We start from the raw sequence: 19,277 nt of genomic DNA, 5'->3' as shown, positions 1-19,277 counted from the left end.
AAATTTCAGGCCTGGCACCATTCGCTTTACATCTGTACTTATAATATAAATATTTTGTACAGAGAGATGTTTACACAATTTTCTTTGAAAACACAAGGTCTGCTAACTCAGAAATCTCACACAGAACACCTTTTTGTTTTCCTACAAAAAAATGTTTTTTTTTTTTTTCTTTTCTTTTTTCTTTTTTTTGGGGGGGAACCTTTTGACATTTCATACAGTATTCAAAATAAATTAAGTGTAACACGAGTACTCTGCCTCTGCCTGACATGAATATTTTTGGGGGAGAGACAAAACCATTCAGCAAACAAAAAAAGGGGGGGAGATGAGCATCCAATTGATTCGTTCTCCTTCAATTGCCCAAGCTTTCCGTCAGTGCTGATTGAACGAGTTCCTGGGCCTAATGGGAGCGATTGCTGCCCGCTTTCATGTGCATCGTTTTGTTGATGAGTAAGTACAGCCGCTTGATCAACTCTATACCTTCCTGTCATGGGCAGCAGCTAAAAGAATCTACATCTAGTTCGGCGGAATCCACGGGGGCGGCATTCATCATTGCTTTTTTTAGAGAAATTCTGACATTTGGAAAGAATCCAGAATTGTTTTCAAAATCAGGGCATACATGTACATGTAATGCCTGCCTTGGGTGGGGGGGACCCCTGCGACTTTCCCGGTGAAAGTCTCACTTAATTAAAGGTTGCAGGACAACAGGCAGATTAGTTCTCCCAGGGAAGTGGATATTTTCTTCACTGCCCCGGACAAAAGCGGCAACTTCAGTGTAATTTTCTCGGCCTATAGGAACTGATCAGCTCAAAGCCTGGACGAAGGTAACAAACTTTTGCGCTGGGATTTATCGTCATCTGCAGCAATAAAGACTGCATTTTCGGTAAGATTTAGGAGGAGGTTGTTAGTGGATGTAAGGAAATGGAAGAGGGGAGAGGTGAAATAGGTTACATGAAAAACAAAAAATCTTCAAGAGCAGCCGGTTTGTAGCTTTTTGACCGGTAACCATTTGAATCAAATTAGGTGCCAACACAGATGCGGTCTACCTGTGGAACATCCTAATACCCTCCTGGCGCAGTTCCTGAAAAGCATCCAGGTCTGGTGTGGCATGAAGTGCCCCTGGGACAAGAAAACGAATGGCAGGGGTTGATCACTGTAGAATGATATACATGTACACACTTACATGTACCTAGAGCTTTTTATCTGGATGTTCTGATGCGCGGCGTAGAAAGGCTTTGGTCTCTGCGTGCATAACAAAAAGATACTCATCAGAGATTTGTGCATCAAACTCTGACGATGCTTAAAAGCACTGGACACCTTTGGTAATTGTCAAAAACCAAGGTATTCTCACTTTTTGTATCCCAACAGTTGCATTTAAAAATAATAAACATGTGAAAATTTAGGCTCAATAAGTAATTGAAATTTGCAAGAGAATTTATGAAAGAAAAAAACCTTGGTGCATTACTTTTTGTGCTTTCAGATGCATAATAATATATGAGGCTTCAGCTGAAGTCTTTTATTATTTGAGTGAGAAATTAGGCCTACACTGTACCTCTTTCTTAAAAACTACGTTACTTCAGAGGGAGCCGTTTCTCACAATTGTTTTTATTATCAACAGCTACTTCATTGTTTGTTAAAGAGTAAGTTTCTATGCTAACTACATGTACATTATATTTAAAGTAATTACCAATAGTGTCCAGTGCCTTTAAATCTGCTATAGTAACATGTACCTGAACACTGTGGTTATTCCCCTCGGGTACTAATCAAACATTCAGTGTTGCCTGAAAAATTGATCCCTGTGGTGACAAGGATCTTCCTGTGTTTTTTAATTGCAACACTTTTCTACAGCTAGTTAGACACTTGCTGTTAATCGTTTTTTCTCTCAACTCAATTTTCTTGATGAAGGCAAGTCTGTACATGTATGCTACGTTGTTTGAAAGAGCAAGGGCACCCATGCTCTTTCTCCTTGGGTAAAAGGCATTCTATAAGGAAATTGTAAATTTCTATTGTAAAACTTTAAGGGCACCAAGGCAATGACCAGGGGGCAAAGGAGGCAATTGCCTTTGTTGGCTTTGTGTAGTACATTGTAATGTATCAGGCCTGTGAAGGAGTTCCCTGAAACTGTATTTTGTTGATCTGGTCTTTGACAATTACCAAAGGTGTCCAGCCGTCGATTTCACTAAACTCTTCCTAACTTCAGATTAATCTTAAGACTTAGGACAGGTTGAGTCCCGTATCCAAGATACGTAGGACGAATTGAACCCGTCCTAACAGGGTTCGAAATTAGCGGTCGCCCGATCGCCAAATGCGAGTGAAAATAGCGGCGGGCGACTGAAAACCATTTCTCACTAGCCCGCCGGGCGAGTCAAATAATTATTCCTTTTCACATATAAATGAGGGTTCAGTGGCAAAATCCCACAGAAAACTTCCACTAAAGCTTTTAAATTAGTAAGTTTGATAATTCTAGATACTTGCTAGATTTAATTTTGCCGTGATCGGGACCGGAATTGCTGTCGTTCGTTTCAGAAAACACGTACAATCAATTGAAAACACGATGCACAAACCGCATGGTGTCGAGTATCCTCACAGTACACGGTCGCCCACTGGTGGTACATCCATGCAGTATGCACAGCACATACACAACGCACACAGTCGTCCAAAGTCCATTCTGACCAACTCTCTGCACGCTGTGATTGGCCGTTGATGGCTGTTAATAATTCCATATTCATTATGTTCTTGACTAGACTTCAATGCAGTACATGTTCACGAACGGAGTAAAGAATTGCCCAACGTTGTGCATAATGACTGCAGACTGTGCACAATGTACAGCCTTGGACAACCAATAACATGGACAACTTTTGCCAACAGAGGGCGTTGTGGGGCAAAGTTCATTGAATTATTTCTCGATGTGCGTTGTTGACTGATCGTTGATTCATGAAGATTTTGTTGCAAACGGAGTTCAAAACATGTTCAAATCAACCGACCCCCTAACCACGAAGTCATTAAAGTTGTTGATGGAAAAGGGTAGTTTAAGGTAAAAATTCAGATATAAAATCCTAAAAAAAAGCAATTTTAAGGGCTTCACTTTCGTGTTTTTTTGTTTTTTTTGTTTTTTTTTCGTTTTGAAAATTTTGTGTATAATTACATGTGGGCTAGTGAAAAAACCTGCGGGCGATCGAGAATTTTGGTTGACTCGCCCGGCGGGCGATTGAAAAAAAAAGTTAAGGGAAACCCCTGCCTAAGTTAGGACGAGTTACCCGTCCTAACCCAAGTTAGGATTAATCCTAGCGTGTCGTGAAATCGGTGACAGTTCCTTTCAATGTACCAGAACTCGTTTGTGATTCCCCTCGGGTACTAATCAAACATTCACTGTAGCCGGAAGAATTGATCCCTGGTGACAAGGAATTTCCCCATGTTTTCTAGTTGCAACACTTTTCTTCTGCTAGTTACATGTAGACTCTTGTAAAGGTTAACACCATTTTCCAGTAGTCGTTAGTCTCACAATTAAATTTTTCTTGATGGAGGGGTTCACACTTTTTGGAGACTTGTTTTGAAGGCAATTTCAAAGCGGTTATTTTAGGCAAATCTTGATCTACGTAGGTTGTCATGTGTGCTTAATCGTCCTGCATGATCCATGCGTATAGGTTATTTATTAGAGGCCTTAATTTCACTACAAAGAGCATCATATTTGATTTAGGGAATAACAGTGCGAGTACCCAGTCTTCACTGCGTGGTAATGACCGGGTTGGTGGCTGGCGCTGAAAACTACTCCACTTTAGAGGGAGCCGTTTCTCACAATGTTTTACACCATCAACCTCTCCTCATTACTTGTCACCAAGAAAGGTTTTAAGTTAATAATTATTTTGAGTAATATCCAATAGTGTCCACTGCCTTTAAATGGGTGTCATCAGTCTTTTGGGTTTACCTACATGGAAGTTAGGATTTTCCTAAACACGGTGGGGGGATTCTGGACTAAAATTTTGGAAGTTTGGCTGAAGATTGCTGAGTCAATTGAGGTCTTCACAAAGTTTTCTACTTGATGTTTATCTGGAATAGTATGTTGGTTTTTAACTTGTTGCTTTGTGTGAAGTAGAAGAATTACCCAAGAAGTACACGTACTTAGCGTATCAACTCCAAACTTGGTGTGTGGACACTGCATGATCAGAAACACCAGAAGCATTATAGATTTCAGTGCACTCGACCGCGCAGCTACAGTTGGTGATCTCTATTATGTACTGTAGTGACCCCTTACTGCAGGTTCCTTTATTACTTGGGCAAGTAGTACAGGCAGGCAATACAGGAAATTAAATCATCACTACACAGTAATTTATTACAAATTTCATTTTACTCGGTCACCTATCAATTAGGCTTGTTGGTTAAAAAATCCCTGTACTTCAACTGTGGTCACTTCAAAGGACCTACATGTAGTATTACAATAGTGGTCTATTTGGAGACTCACTTTATGCATGCCAAAGTTTCCATATAAAAATCACTGGGGTCCATGTTATTTGAGACGGCGCTTGCCATTCCCTCTGGGAGTGAGGTCGTATTCTTGACTAGCTAGACCCCTTGTTGAATTTATTACATTCAGGTTACATAGTGTCAAGGTTTTCAAGGTGAGCTTGGCTGATCTGAACAAGACGTTTCTAGAAAGAAAGCTTGGATTATATTTTTTAGAGGGAGAGTGCAATGTTGTTTGTGGAAGTATGTACATAAGGTTGGAAAACCACAAGTCCGTCTTGCATAGTGCGCAGTTCTTTAAATGTATCATAGTTTTTACGGTACACAGTAGCAATATGGAGACATGAATTATGTGTTACTGTACTTTCATGTTTTATGCACTTAGGTGCTACGTATTATATGTAGAATTCATTACGAACACAATGGATTGTACATTGAAAATAAATTATAACTGGCGGGAATATTTCTGTGGATGATCAGATTGGTGCAAACTTAACAACCCAACCCAACCCAGCATTCTCCAGAAGACGATCAGAGCATACTGATCGAAACGTCGAGTTAAACCAACGGTTCTTTTCAGAACCACCCCAACTCATTTAGAGAATAGTCATTACATGGTGTTACCACAAACTCTTCTATAACCCAACACTTTTTAGATCAAAACTAATTTTTCATTATTGTTGAATAATGTACATGTTTGTATTAAATGGTATTTTATCTTTTACATTGTACAACATTTCCTGATCAAAGGTTGGATTTGAAGGATCCGGATTATTTATGTATGAGTTATCACTTGTTGACACCTTGAACAAGTTCTTTGTTGACACTTTATAGCTCATGATGATAACAAATCCTGTCCGACCTCCAAAGCAGGCCACAAGTGTGTAGGTTCACGACAGTAAGCCACTACGTGTAGGCACTCCATGCATGAAGTCATGTAGTTAACCACACCCAGTTAAAGGGAAGGTACACTATTGGTAACTGCCAAAGACCAGTGTTCTCACGTGGTGTATCTCTATGCATAAAATAACAAACCTATGAAAATTTGAGCTCAATTGGTCACTGGAGTTTGGAGAAAATGATGAAAGAAAAAACACCCTTGGTGGACATATTGGACGAATGTGTGTGCTTTCAGACAGGAATAAAAGACTTCTAGCTAGAAGTCTTTTATTATTTTACTGAGAAATTACCTCTATTTCAAAATCTATGCTACTTCAGAGGGAGCCGACTGAATATGAAAGTTCAAACTACATATTCAATTGAAAGAATTTCGTTTCAGTGTGCCTCGGGATATTTTGCAAAGATTTGAAGCACTGCAAAAAAAAAAGTAAAACAAAAAGTGTAAAACATAAACTGTGCAGTACAACAGGAAAACGTTGACATGAATGATGATACACATCACAAACAGACCACAGCCTCACCCCCCCCAAAAAAAACCAAAACATAAATGATAAATCTCAGTGTTACACTGTAGTTCATGTATGATGTCAATACAACTGTGGGCCTACGTGTACATGTATGTACATGTGCATTGTAGTATACCAATTCTGTACTTAAACTTTAGCGTCCAGAAATACATTGCAAAGAAGTCTCATCTGGTCTCTAGAGATAAAGACCACCATACATGTACATGCATACAATGTACATATCGTACATGACTAGTAGAGAATAGAGGCAATAATATTAGACATATGTTCAGCTGTTAATCATATTACAAGGTCATTGAGACGTTATGAATAAGAGATGGAAGATGATGTCATATTTTGTATGAATAGGTTATTCAATATTGTTTTTGTTACATGTACAAATCAAATTTGTTGTGAATGGCCTCTTGTTATTTGCACTTATAGTGAACACTGATGTTGTAAATAAATAGAAAAGATTAAATACAAGAAAAAAATATCCTGAAGGAACACTCTTACCATATAATTGCCATACAATTGCAACACGTACGTCTTGAAGAACCTTTTTCATGGGTTTTTCATGGGAGAAAAGTCCACAGTCTGACTACAGGGCTTGTAAATACTCTACATTGTACATGATCTGATGTAAGTACATGTAATGTAGCTCCAAAATTTTACTTGAAAATAAGTCTGGTCCCGAACAGAATGAAATGAGAAAAAAAATATATCTTGACAGTGTCGAAAATTAACTGTTTTTATTTGAACAAGAACAAAGAGAAGATTAAATTTCAATTGTCTTGGATAATATCAGACTAAAAGATAAAACACTTTCTTTGTTTGAATGGCCTCTTGTTATTTGCACTTATAGTGAACACTGATGTTGTAAATAAATAGAAAAGATTAAATACAAGAAAAAAATATCCTGAAGGAACACTCTTACCATATAATTGCCATACAATTGCAACACGTACGTCTTAAAGAACCTTTTTCATGGGTTTTTCATGGGAGAAAAGTCCACAGTCTGACTACAGGGCTTGTAAATACTCTACATTGTACATGATCTGATGTAAGTACATGTAATGTAGCTCCAAAATTTTACTTGAAAATAAGTCTGGTCCCGAACAGAATGAAATGAGAAAAAAAATATATCTTGACAGTGTCGAAAATTAACTGTTTTTATTTGAACAAGAACAAAGAGAAGATTAAATTTCAATTGTCTTGGATAATATCAGACTAAAAGATAAAACACTTTCTTTGTTTATTAAATGGGAGATGAAGTGTCATTCTTCACTGACACAAGATTGTCTGACTTGTTCGGTTGCAAGTTCACTGGCCCAACGCTAAAACCCCTGGATTCGGGCCCTTTTGGTTCCATGTTAATTTCAAACCCGGCTTTTGAAATTGCACTCGTAATATCAAATTAAACATTACCTTAGCACGCAAGACAGTGTACCTTTTGGGGTTTCTTGCCTCTTGGGGAAGCGGGCTGGGGGAAATGAGCTTCTAAAAAACAAAATAATTATATGAGGTGCACTGACCTTCCTGTAAATTATTTCATTGATCTGCGTTTGTCATCGCGAGGGTTCCATTGATTTAATGATTGCAGTGGGGAGTGCGATTGCTTCTTCCTTAATCAGTATTGCTCTCTGCAACTAGTCAACTCGCAAACTGGATGTGTACTTTTAAAGCGAAGAAGTTTGAATTTCAAAAGTTGGTCGCGTTTTTGAGTTATCGCCAGAAAACTGGAGCGAATATAATGTCCCCGCAGTAAGAATAATCCCTCTGTACATTTAGCAATCCAAGAAACTTAAATACCATTAACAATGCTTTTTACATACTGTAACCACATTACATACTTCAAAGTGAAATGTTTTGGAAAATGCTGTACAGTCGAATGCTGCTGTACATTCACATACATTAATTGTACGTTGTACATGCTTCTTTCAAGAGTGAAAAGGTTTACTGAATTCTGTTTGCAATTACACTACATACATACATGTACAAATGTATGTGACATTAGTTTGCGTGCTGTGTAGATTATTTTTCTTTGTGAGAACTCATCTTGCTGTTTATTTTACTGCGGAAGAGTAGATTTTGTAACTCATTTATAAGACTTTACTTCTGAAAAGAACTGTCCTGCTTATTAGCTACTACCTGGGCGGAAGGTAGGAAATCACTCGGGACAACTACCAATAGTAGATTGAGAGGCCTTCTCGTTATTAACTTCACTGCCGCAGAGAGAGTTCTTGATTTGTCTCAGCATTTCAACTAGCTTTCTCTAGTCATCGTCAGGAGACTAAAGAGTGTGAGAGACATCTTTTCACAAATTCCAAAATCTTCTTTGCAGCAATAGAATATGTACAATGTACGTAGATGTTTACATCGCATGAGAAATTCTCTAAAAATAAAAACCATAATGGTGTTACCGCAAACTTCAATACATGACATTGATACCTCATTATGGAATGCAAATCGCACAGACTTATGTTAAACTAAAATTCCATTGTAGTATGTCATTCTTAGAATCAAGTCCTTACATCATCCGGACCAAATCGTTATCAGTGACGTTACCACTGCAAACACAGAGACGGACACGCACTGGTACGTAAAACTACACGTATGTAATCTTTATGTAAACAGTACTTGCAGAAAGTTTGCGAACCCAAAGGCGTGATTATATATTGGTTACTCAGAATAGTGATAAGGTCCTACTTTGGGGAAATTGGGGTGATCTACTTGTTGAAGGATTCACTTGATCATTTGAGTTGTGTGGACAGTGTATTTATTTATTCATTTGTTTATTTTGTTTATGTTTATTTATTTATGGTTTATTTATTTATTTATTTATTTATTTATTTATAATGCACACTTATTTCTTAATTTATTTTTGATTTTTTACTATTTTATTATTTGTATACATATGGTAAAGCCATTGGCCACTTTCGGTAAACAGTTATGTCCAAGGCCCACACTTCGTTTATCACAACTTTATATAAAATAACAAACCTGTGAAAATTTAGGCTCAATTGGTCATCAGAGTCGGGAGAAAATACCGGGAAAACCCACCCTTGTTTCCGCACGTTATGCCGTGTCATGACATGTGTATAAAATAAATCCGTAATTCTCGATATCGAGAATTGATATTGTTTTAATGTTTTCTCAAAAAGTAAAGCGCTTCATGGAATAATATTTCAAGAGAAGTCTGTCACCATTACCTTCTGTAAACCCTGTAAGTTATTTGTAAATCTGTGAACTTTTAATTTTTTTTTCTGTTCCGAAAGTGTCCAATGGCTTTAATCAGTTTGTTAAAAACAACATAGAAAACATTAATTTTATTAGTGATCTTTAGACAGAATAACAGACAGAATCAACTTGATTTTAATCTTCTAAGCTAATTCTGGGAGAATATTTTGTCTTTTAAAAGAAGCAATCATTCACTCTTGAGAAGCCCTATTTTTTAATGGTGCACTCTCCTGCCAAACCTGGTTTATGCCACAAAATACCACAGGTGACTGGAGACAACTAAGTACAATGATTTGACTGACTCATTTTACGGTCATTAAATGCAGTGGACTATTGGTAATTACTCAAAATAATTGTTAGTGTAAAAACTGACTTGGTAACAAGCAATGGAGAGCTGTTGATAGTAATTTTCCCCGGATTTGATTTTGACTCTGTGAGACCTCAGAACTAGATTTTGAGGTCCTGTTATCAAGCATCAGAAAGCACACAACTTTGTGTGACAAGGGTAAAATGCCTTTAATTTTGACCATTTAATGCTCTCTATTAAAATTGTAAAGTAAACAGTTGTTTGTTTGGTGTTGTTATGTCATGCCATACTCAATCTCTTTGTTATTATTGATCATCAATTAATGACTGAAGGACACATAATGTTTAAGCCCTCAAGGTCAAAGATCAAGTCCCAGTTTGATGGCTCTGCTTATCGTAAAGCAAAGAGACAGTGTTTTTTATGAAAGCAGCACATTCGTTTTAAAGGTTAGCAGTGACTTTTTTGTTTGTGCACATGGGAACAAAACTTCAAAATTGGAAACAAAGACAATTGATTGACTTACGTACATGTAGGCCCATGTTGTGTTTAATCGAATTTGAGTTGCATTTTTTGGTGCAGTGTCAATTTCATTTCTGTACTCAAAAAAGTCTACCTTTGAGTTGAGAAATTGCAAAACAGATTAGAATCCATTACGGTTGGTTGTTTGTTGTTTTTGTTTTGATTTGTCTTCTTCATTGATCAAGATTTTTGTTGAGGAGTCACTCTACCTCAAAGTACATGACCTACATGTACCTAAACCCTTTGAGGCAGTGGACATTTTAAAATAAGCTTAATTAAAATACGTCAGCGTGTTTTGACAGCAGCCCTCGCTGCACTTAGTGTTTTGGGTTAATTTCACCTAAAGATTGTAAACCGCTGGTAAGTTTGTGGAGTTTTCGTTGAGGACTTGAGGGTGGGAATAGATGGTGCAAAACTTGCACCTTTGGCTCGTTAGAATGCGTCAATATCTTTACACTTCACACCTTAAAGCAATTTACGTGGGAACCCATGATTACAAAAAAAACCATTGAAACACGCACGTTATGACTCGCACGGTCTATGAATTTACGGTCTATGAATTTACGCAATCTAACAAGCGATTTGGTTACTCTTCGTAAAAAATACTGCGTACACTCGTGAAGAACTAATGCAATGGTTCATGTGCACACACAAGATAGACCAAGGTCGTGTAGATTTCTATAGGCTGTCTCGGCCCTCCATGTCCACCACCCCCCCCCCCCCCCCAGTCATGAATTGCCTCACAACAGGACAGGACAATGAGCAGTGTGTATTAATGACCCGAACAAATCTAATAACTTCATTGGAATGAAGATTAAAAAAAACTGAACATCTCAACCATGTCTGTGTGTGTGAACCGAATCAACCAAGGATATTATTAAAGGAACACGTTGCCTTGGATCTGTCGAGTTGGTCTTTGAAAAGCGTTCTGTAACCGTTTGTTATAAAATCGATATGGTTAGAAAGATATTGTAAAAGTAGAATACAATGACCTACACAAATATGCCTTGAAATTGCGTGGTTTTCTTTTTTCCCTCGTCGACTAACACGGTCGGCCATTTATGGGAGTCAAGTTTTTGACTCCTATAAATGGCCGACCGTGTTAGTTCGCGACGTAAAATGAAAACCGTGCAATTTTGAGTGATACTTGTGTGGATCATTATATTCTACCATATGCATTTCATAACAAACGGTCCGATCCAAGGCAACGTGTTCCTTTAATTAAGCGTGGCAGAGAATGCCTAGCCCTGTCGTCCACGATCAAGTACAGTTTGCCTGGCATGTTTTCTTTCTTCCCTTTTAAAGGCAAAAGATGCCTTTGTTTATATAACAAACCGTTTGATTGTTTTAATGCTATCTGCTATGTAATAAAACTAACGCATGAAAATTTCATTTCAAAAGTAGTTTGTTGCGTTTTTGAGATATTTCTGAAAATCCGAAAGCGAATTATGTCCACGCTGGAAGATTATCCCTAATACGTACAGTACATGCAGGAATACACAACAGTGGTCGAAATTAAGTGTATTTCCATGGTAGTCAGCAGGGCTAGTGACCAATAATTTTTAGTAGCCCTGATTAGATTTTGGTAGCCCGAAAGACACATTATGTCTCGCGTCACGGCTCAAACTTTACAATACACCAATAACATAGTTCTTTATTGTTTGTGATGATGATTTTTGCATTATTTTTCCACTAGCCCGTCGGGCTATCAAACTGGAAAAATGAGTAGCCCGGCTGTAAATCTGGTAGTCCCGGGCTAGCGGGCTAGTGGCAATTTCGACCCCTGACACAATCTGAGAAGTGTTACTGACAAGCACTTATAGTCAGATTCAAATTAAAGGGCATCAAAACTGATATCTTTGTTTTCTTCAAATTATACTCACATTACTTTAAAATGAACTGTTTTATTTGGAATGCTTTGTACTATTGAAAGTTGCTGTGTGCTTCTAACCGAAAGTTGTTTTATTGCAATTATTTGTAAATCAACTACTGTGTATGTTTTTCTTCTTTCGTGATGGTATTAGCAGTGTGTGCACAGTGTGCCTACACAGCAACGGGATGCGATCCGGTATTGTCATTTACTTTTGTGTATACATTGTACCCATGGTCGTTTCTCAAATTGGTTAACGTTAATTTAATTTCTATACAGTTCTTGGTTTATATATAGAATTTCCTAATGTTATTAGCGAGCGTGCCTTTCTATGCAGCCTTGCTTCGCTGAGTTGAACTTTAAATTTAAAGAACTGGCAAACTTCCGACCAATGCATACTACATAACGTAGTTTCACATGCCCCAAAAAGTAATAACAAGATTTAGATTAGATATCTGATTAGTGGGTAAAATTTATTAATTACTTACTGTATTGGATGCACAACTTAGCTCTTTGGTGCACAAGGCAATCGCTAGAGACCACCAAAACATGTTCAAATTGGACTTTGATAAACGGTCTTACTTTAAAAACTACAACACCCATAATATCGTCCTCATTTGGTTGTTTAGTGCGATTGTTGAGCTTTTGTTTGATGTGATGTAAAATTAATCTGTGCTCCATGTGGATGTACACCAAAACCTACATGTAGTAACAGTACACTCCTGTACGTGTACATCCATGATTATTTAAAAAAAGAAGTTTAATGTGCAATTACAAGAATAAGAAATATACTGTACTTAAAAAAAAAACTAATACAATGCACTGTACATTGTGTGAAAATACACTGTACATGAAATGGATACTTTGTACAATTATAGTAATTAAGCATTTAAATGGTTCCAAATGGTCGGTTGACTGGCCTTGAAAAGTGTACCAAAAGTTGTATTTGTAATAAACATACAACATACACGACACACATTAAAGGCTTAAAAATAAACGCATTCAAAGGTTAAGTCAACATCCTTACAGGATATCATTTGACTCTACTCTATGGTATGTCTTCTTCAAAGAAAGTGTGGTTAAAACATCGGTATGATGTACAGTCATAGAGCTATATATATTGACTAGAGCGCTAACACCCTGTTATGAAGCCGTGTGGGCGCATCCATGTTTATGTACAAACCAATACAAAAGCTTGAAACTTTGTACGGTAATTGTACGGCTATTTGCATGATCGTGCGTCTGTTCTTTTTTATGTGCCATCGAAGCAAAAAATGCAGTAAATGTGAATGCACAATCTGCTGATCAGCGCACAAACTGTGAGCGTCATGTGCGTCATGATTAAAAGGCGCGTTTACTTTTTTTAGTACGACAATCAAGTCGAAGTTACGGTTTTCGTAGCGCGGACGTACGCGAGTGGACAGTTGCGTACGTAAGCGCACACGCCGAATGTAAAATAATCGCGGCAATGTGTGTTCTCTTAAAATTCCGAATTCACGCAACACATCAAACATGTCTGCGCCTAGGGTGGCTTCAAAACGCAGAGCAAGTTACAGCTCTAGTCAATATATATAGCTCTATGTGTACAGTACATGTATGTGGAATCGCATTTTCCAATAAATAGAGTTCTCTGTAATGTAAGTGGAGAAAATTACGTGGCAATTGTTGCTTTGGATGGGGTGTTGTGTAATGGACGTTAAAACAAAAAGTACACAATTTTATCCTTGAGAGAAGGATTTGGCTCTAGGGTTTTTGGTATTTTTGTTTTCGGGTTGTGTCACTAAATCACTGTGGTGTTGTGTAATAATGTAGTGAAGTAATGGGTCTTATATTTTGACATCGCTAGGTATTTCGTGCAGATGAGCACTTCGAGGCCCCCGGTTGTGATTACTAAAGGGCACACATCTCAAAACTTGTTCATCTCCATATTTTGCTAAAATTCATGATTTTTATATGTTTATTATGTAGGGCCCTAATACAAATTGAAAAAAAAATTCCATTGAAAAGTATCTTGCCTTGAACGTTCAAGGTCGCTCTTTTTTTGCCAACACAAAGTGGCTTCCTCCAACATGTATCAAGTTAGGTGTATGCTGATTTTGTCCTAAGTGAATTGCACTGCACAGTTTCACAGCCCGGCTCTTAATGCAAATTTTATGGCCGCACAGAGTGCACAGTTCATTTCTAATCACGTTCACGTTAACGAAGAAAGGCAGTAATTCCATTAACGATTTGCAGGGGTGACACAACCTCCTGGACGGCACGCATTGCAAAGCGAAGGTCTGCCTCCCCCTCTACTCGGTTAATATCCCTCCATCAGCTCCCTGCCTCTGATTTATTAGCATTTGATCGCTGTACGCTCGATTGATGCTGAAAGGAGTTCATCCTCGCTGGCTTGTGTGTCTTGTAGAGTGTACGTCATGGGATTGATATTATCATGGGCTTTAATAGAGACGGGGGCTCCGAATGGAAAGTCTGTCTAATTATTGTATTATTGTGTACGCCCACTGGATAACCTGTGTATGGGAGAAAGGACTTAATGTTGATTAGGCTAAAGTACCAGTAATACGTAGGTTTTAGATATTGTTTTTTTTTAATGATAGTTTAGGGTTATATGTAATGTGAACACTTTGTGTCTGCTATGCTTACATTTTATTATGAAATAACAATAACATTAATAAGCAGGATTTTCATTTCATTTACTAATTTTACAGGAACCTTACAAACTGCATGTGTTTATTTTATTATTTTATTGTACTTTTGTTTTGTTCGTTTAACTACAGTGTATTGCAAGTTAAAGTCTTGTTTTGTCAGGAATGTGCCACTTGGTGGGACTACATGTACACAGAGAGACATAAGTGGCTGATAGATGAAACATGGAATATTCTTTAATACAACGAGGCAGATAAAAGACTGTATGTGCAGGCCTCGATCTCTACAGCGGCCACCAGCGGCCATTGCCGTGATGCCCCAGGGAATTGCCGTGAAGCCCTTTTAAAAATCACGTACCTTACGGCCACTTGGCCGTCGTGCCCTTTTCCATTGATTTCATAACATTATTTATTCGAAAATGTTATTTAATGTTTACATTGTGACCCATCAAATTTTGATTTATATGGAGGTAAAATTCGGAACGTACGATCCCGCACACTAGTTTTCACAATGCTGCTTCTGTGCACTAAAAAATGTGTCGAGAACGTGGCATGGTAACCATATCAAACGTAGTTGAGCTGTTTACTACTAAAAATGCAGCACCAGACTACTCCAATGTATAAACTCGCTACAAGTCCCTACACTAAATTACGCATTTTCGCACTGATTTTGTCTATTGAGATCTGTATTTGTAGCGGATCGGGCGGGGAGGCGCGCGGCCGGGGGCTGGATACAGTCTATGTTTTTCCCCTGGCTATTTCGCTGGTGTCCAAGGCTTGTACTGGATTAATGTTTGTGACCCACCACTACCAGTGATCTGCCTGCCTTGCGACTTTGTTTTTTATTGCCAAACACATGTTTGTGTACACACAACAAGCGTGGAATTGTAAAACGTCAAAATTGGATTATATGGAGGTAACGGCAGAGCCCTAATTTTGGAAATAATCATACTCCATCAAGTTCATTATTCAATCAGCATGCCATCCCTTAAAAGATGCAAAAATAAGCAGGAAGGCGAAAGGGCTGGAGTGGCAGCAAAGTGCCAACTTTAGAAGCATTTTTTAATTGGGTGCGTTTATTTACATTTTCTTTTAGTATTTATTTAGCGCAGTCTAGCGTGGCATAAACGCCTGCATGCACAATACAACTTACAAGTTTAGCTAAATTCTGGCCAATTATTTTGTGCTAAGGGGTTGGGGTTCATTTTTAATTTTCATAATCATATTTATTTACAAAAAAGAAGAGAAAAAAAGAAATAAATATTTTTCCAAATCATCGGATTTAGCTGAGCCTCCGGGTTGTTGGTGGGTTGTTGGTGGGTTGTTGGCGTGGGGTGGGTGGGGCTCGTTGTCTCGCAGAGTTGGGGTACATGTAGTGGTGAGCCAGAGACTAAATTGATCTTTTTTCTTCAGATTAGCACTCAGGGAATTAATTTTATTAATATTTGTTTCTGTATGATTTTTCAACAACTCTTTGTTCTGGATCAATGATTTGTCTTCAGATGAGCAGAAGGGAGTTTAATTAAGTCGATGAATAAGGGGAGGGGGTAAAATGGGGAAAGTTAATTACTGGGGTAATCGAACGTTTGCAATTCGAGTGCTGCAAAAAGACTGTAAATAATTCAGAAACAAATATTTTTAGACTTTAATTCAATTTCAGTTGCAATGAAATAAATATGGGTTGGAAAGTTTACCACCATCTTGAAATCAGTGGAAAGTATATTAACATAATCATCAACAAATAAAGGTTTGAAAATGGCTTTGGTGCCCTTTCAGTTGGCCTTGGTGCCCCTTTCTTTTTTAGAGCTTTTGAGGCCAAGTGGCCTTGCCCCTCTGGAGCTAAAGGTTGAGGCCTGTATGTGTACATAAACATTGGAAAGAAAAACCGAGTTTCAGTTTTGGATTACCATGTTTGTCTTGGCAATAAAGCACTATTTTATGAACTCAGTATAAAAACATGATAAGGTGAGCTTTTGAGAACTTAGTTGGGGCATTTTATTAAAGAATATAATAAAAAAAAAAATAATAAAAAAAACTGTTGTTTGTGCTCCTGCATATATATCAACCTGTATTTTGCTCTTACCGGCTCGATACATTGGTTATGCCTTATGCTATTGCTCATTGCAACATGTACAAAGAGAAAACCTGCCGGATTAAAAAAAAAGAAAGAGTTATTTCTTTAAAAACTTCCCAACCAAAGACAAGACGTGCTTTCACACTGCCCTTGTTCATCATGGTCCAGGCAAATATAACTGAAGGTACAAAACCACTTAAATGCGCTGACTGCGTAGGAAGGAAACCGATCATTCAATCCGATTCAGCGTTTCTTGCCTAAAAATTCGAAGGCTACTCACAAGTGATGTTAACTGCAAAATGCAAACTATACAACAAGTTCTCTCATTTCGCAGGGTACTGCCACTCGCCACCGAAGGGGCATCCGATCACGCTCGAGAAAACGTGACCGAATCACGCTTTGCCTGGAGTGCTGAGTTTTAAGTTGTTATTCCGTACATTGAGATGTGATACATGCACTTATTAAAGGGGGGGGGGTGTTTATATTTCAAGGTTTATTAATAAATGAGGTGTCATGAACATCGCTGGAAAGAAAAAGGGCAGGAGGAGGCAAGGGAACAATGATGAATAAACAATTCTTAAACATTAAAGGTATTAATACAAAGTATCACAAACACTAATTTATTGTTTAATTTCAGTCTGAAAGCTTGACTAATAATTATCAAGTTCATACCAGAATCATTTTTGCTGTAAAATAAAATATCCCTCTGATGACATGAAATAATGCAACAGCTGATTTCGGTTGATGCAACTGAAATTAAGGAGGATGTGTTTACATGCTAGAAATTGTGCATGGTTTTTCACTTCTTTCTCCTGACTCTCCTGCTGTATACACAGTACTTATGTTGTCGATCACACAAAATATGAACATTGCCTGTGACTTTTTTGTCAGCTGTACCATTCCTGTATTGAATACCTTTTATAAAATGTATCTTGATGGGCAAATACACATGTGTATAAATAGTCTTGCTGGCCACAAAGTGTGCAACGTCGCCCTCGTAAATATATATATGTTTATATTCCTTAAAGATGCTATGTCAGATTTTTGGCCCCAAACATTAAAAAATATATTTTTTTGAGTGAATGACAAAAAAGTTTAACTTTTACTTTTAATGGTCAGGAACCATGACAAAAATTTAAAACGTTTCTTATAAAACACATAAGAATTGGTCAAGTGATATATTGTCGGGATCCCGACAAAAACTAATTTTGAGCACTTTATTTCACTGCTACATACGTACTAATAATTGGCGGCCTTTTTTCGAGCAATGCTCAAATGAAAGCTTGTAACTTTCTCAACACCCATCAAAATACCTTAAATCAAAATGTTTGGGTCAAATCGGCCAAAAATCTGACATAGCATCTTTAACATCTAAATGATTGATTTCATGACAGCTTGATGAAAGCTTTCCTGATATATGTACATGTAGGTTTGGTTTGTTGGTTAAGTTGATTGAATGATTATGACTTGGTGAATGAATGGTTGATTGAAAATGACTTGTTTGTTTTGAAGAATTTGAGCGATTAATTTGGTGTGTGGCATTCAATTGATTGAATGATTGATCTGTGGATAGTTTCATTTAACTTCAATTTCTTTTCATATGTCGTGTTAAAAATTACTCAATCTTCATAATGATAGTAATATGTACACGAGAGTTGCAAAGGGATTTTCATTTTTGAAGATATTAGGGAAGTGTACGGAAATCCAGGGTTGCCAATCGGCTCTCGAAAAGCCATTTGGCAGTTTGGGAGTTACTATTGAATAAGGTCTAGAATGACTTGCACTTCTGATCATAACACCCTCCTGCACTTTTATCAAGATACATACCATGTAATGTAAAATTAGTTCAAAAGTTTGCAGAACCGCTCTGAGCTGGTGATTTGTATAGACGATGTGACCTCTGACGTCACTCGAAAACCATAACATGATTCGCGCGCATTCACCGGGCAAAACCTTTGTGTTTTGGCAGCCAGCGTAAAATGTATGCAATCCATGACTATGCGTCATTTTGCCCGGTGAAACATGACATATACAGTGTTTTGTCAACAGGGGGCGGTTTGATTGTAAACATACACGTGTACAAGGTCACAGCGTCTATAGTTTAAACTATTTTAAGATTTTGACAAGAAAGCGGACACATTTGTGCCATATATTTTATCCAGAGTTGAAGGCACTGCAAATGCTTATAAAGTGAACCTGTAGCTTGAGACGAAAGTACAATACTATTCGATTTGCAATACTTGATCAAAACAATTCCCCCTCTGTAACAACCTAGAGGGTTCGCAGTTTCCCTAATTTCATTTTTGTCTTTTTTCCTCATCTATGTTTTGCCCCCACTCCTTGCCCCAGGGCAACTCGATAAGGAAATTAGTTCTCCGCTGTGGTTTGATCTTCTCCCAGTGTTCATGTTTGCTTTTGTCATTTTTTTTTTCTATTTGCGTAGGAGATTCGCCAGAGGTGGATTCAACGGAGCGAAGCCAAGCGGCGAGGGCGGGAAGGCAGTAGCAGTTGAAGTGTAGGGTACCGTGGAGACGCGGGGAGTACCGACCGAGGAAGATGTCGATGTCTCTTGTCGTACTCAACTGGGTGGTACGTAATGTGTACATTAATCTGTGTGTCATTATAGTAAATAGTGGTAAACATTTTATTTCATTGTAATTTATACTTCATTTATGCTGGTTAAAGTCAGCGCTACATGTACATAAAAAGTTGCTTTTCACTGATGTCCAGTCAAAATACTAAAAATAACACTCTT

General features: G+C 37.8%; 1 protein-coding gene across 2 annotated transcripts in view; it reads left to right on the top strand.

Annotated features, from left to right (window-relative positions):
• Nucleotides 1-19,277, top strand: part of LOC139945715 (uncharacterized) — a 66,824-nt gene that overhangs the window by 23,209 nt on the left and 24,338 nt on the right. For both annotated transcript variants that reach the window (XM_071943074.1, XM_071943073.1), the window contains exon 2: nt 18,966-19,111. In XM_071943074.1, coding sequence (XP_071799175.1) covers nt 19,079-19,111 — 33 coding nt within the window. In that variant the 5' untranslated portion in view covers nt 18,966-19,078. The remainder of the gene's footprint in view (nt 1-18,965; nt 19,112-19,277) is intronic.

Source organism: Asterias amurensis, chromosome 13 (genome assembly GCF_032118995.1).
Source record: "Asterias amurensis chromosome 13, ASM3211899v1".
Lineage (NCBI taxonomy): Eukaryota > Metazoa > Echinodermata > Asteroidea > Forcipulatida > Asteriidae > Asterias > Asterias amurensis.
The sequence above is the reverse complement of the archived record's forward strand: the minus strand, read 5'-3'. Positions and strand labels throughout refer to the sequence as shown.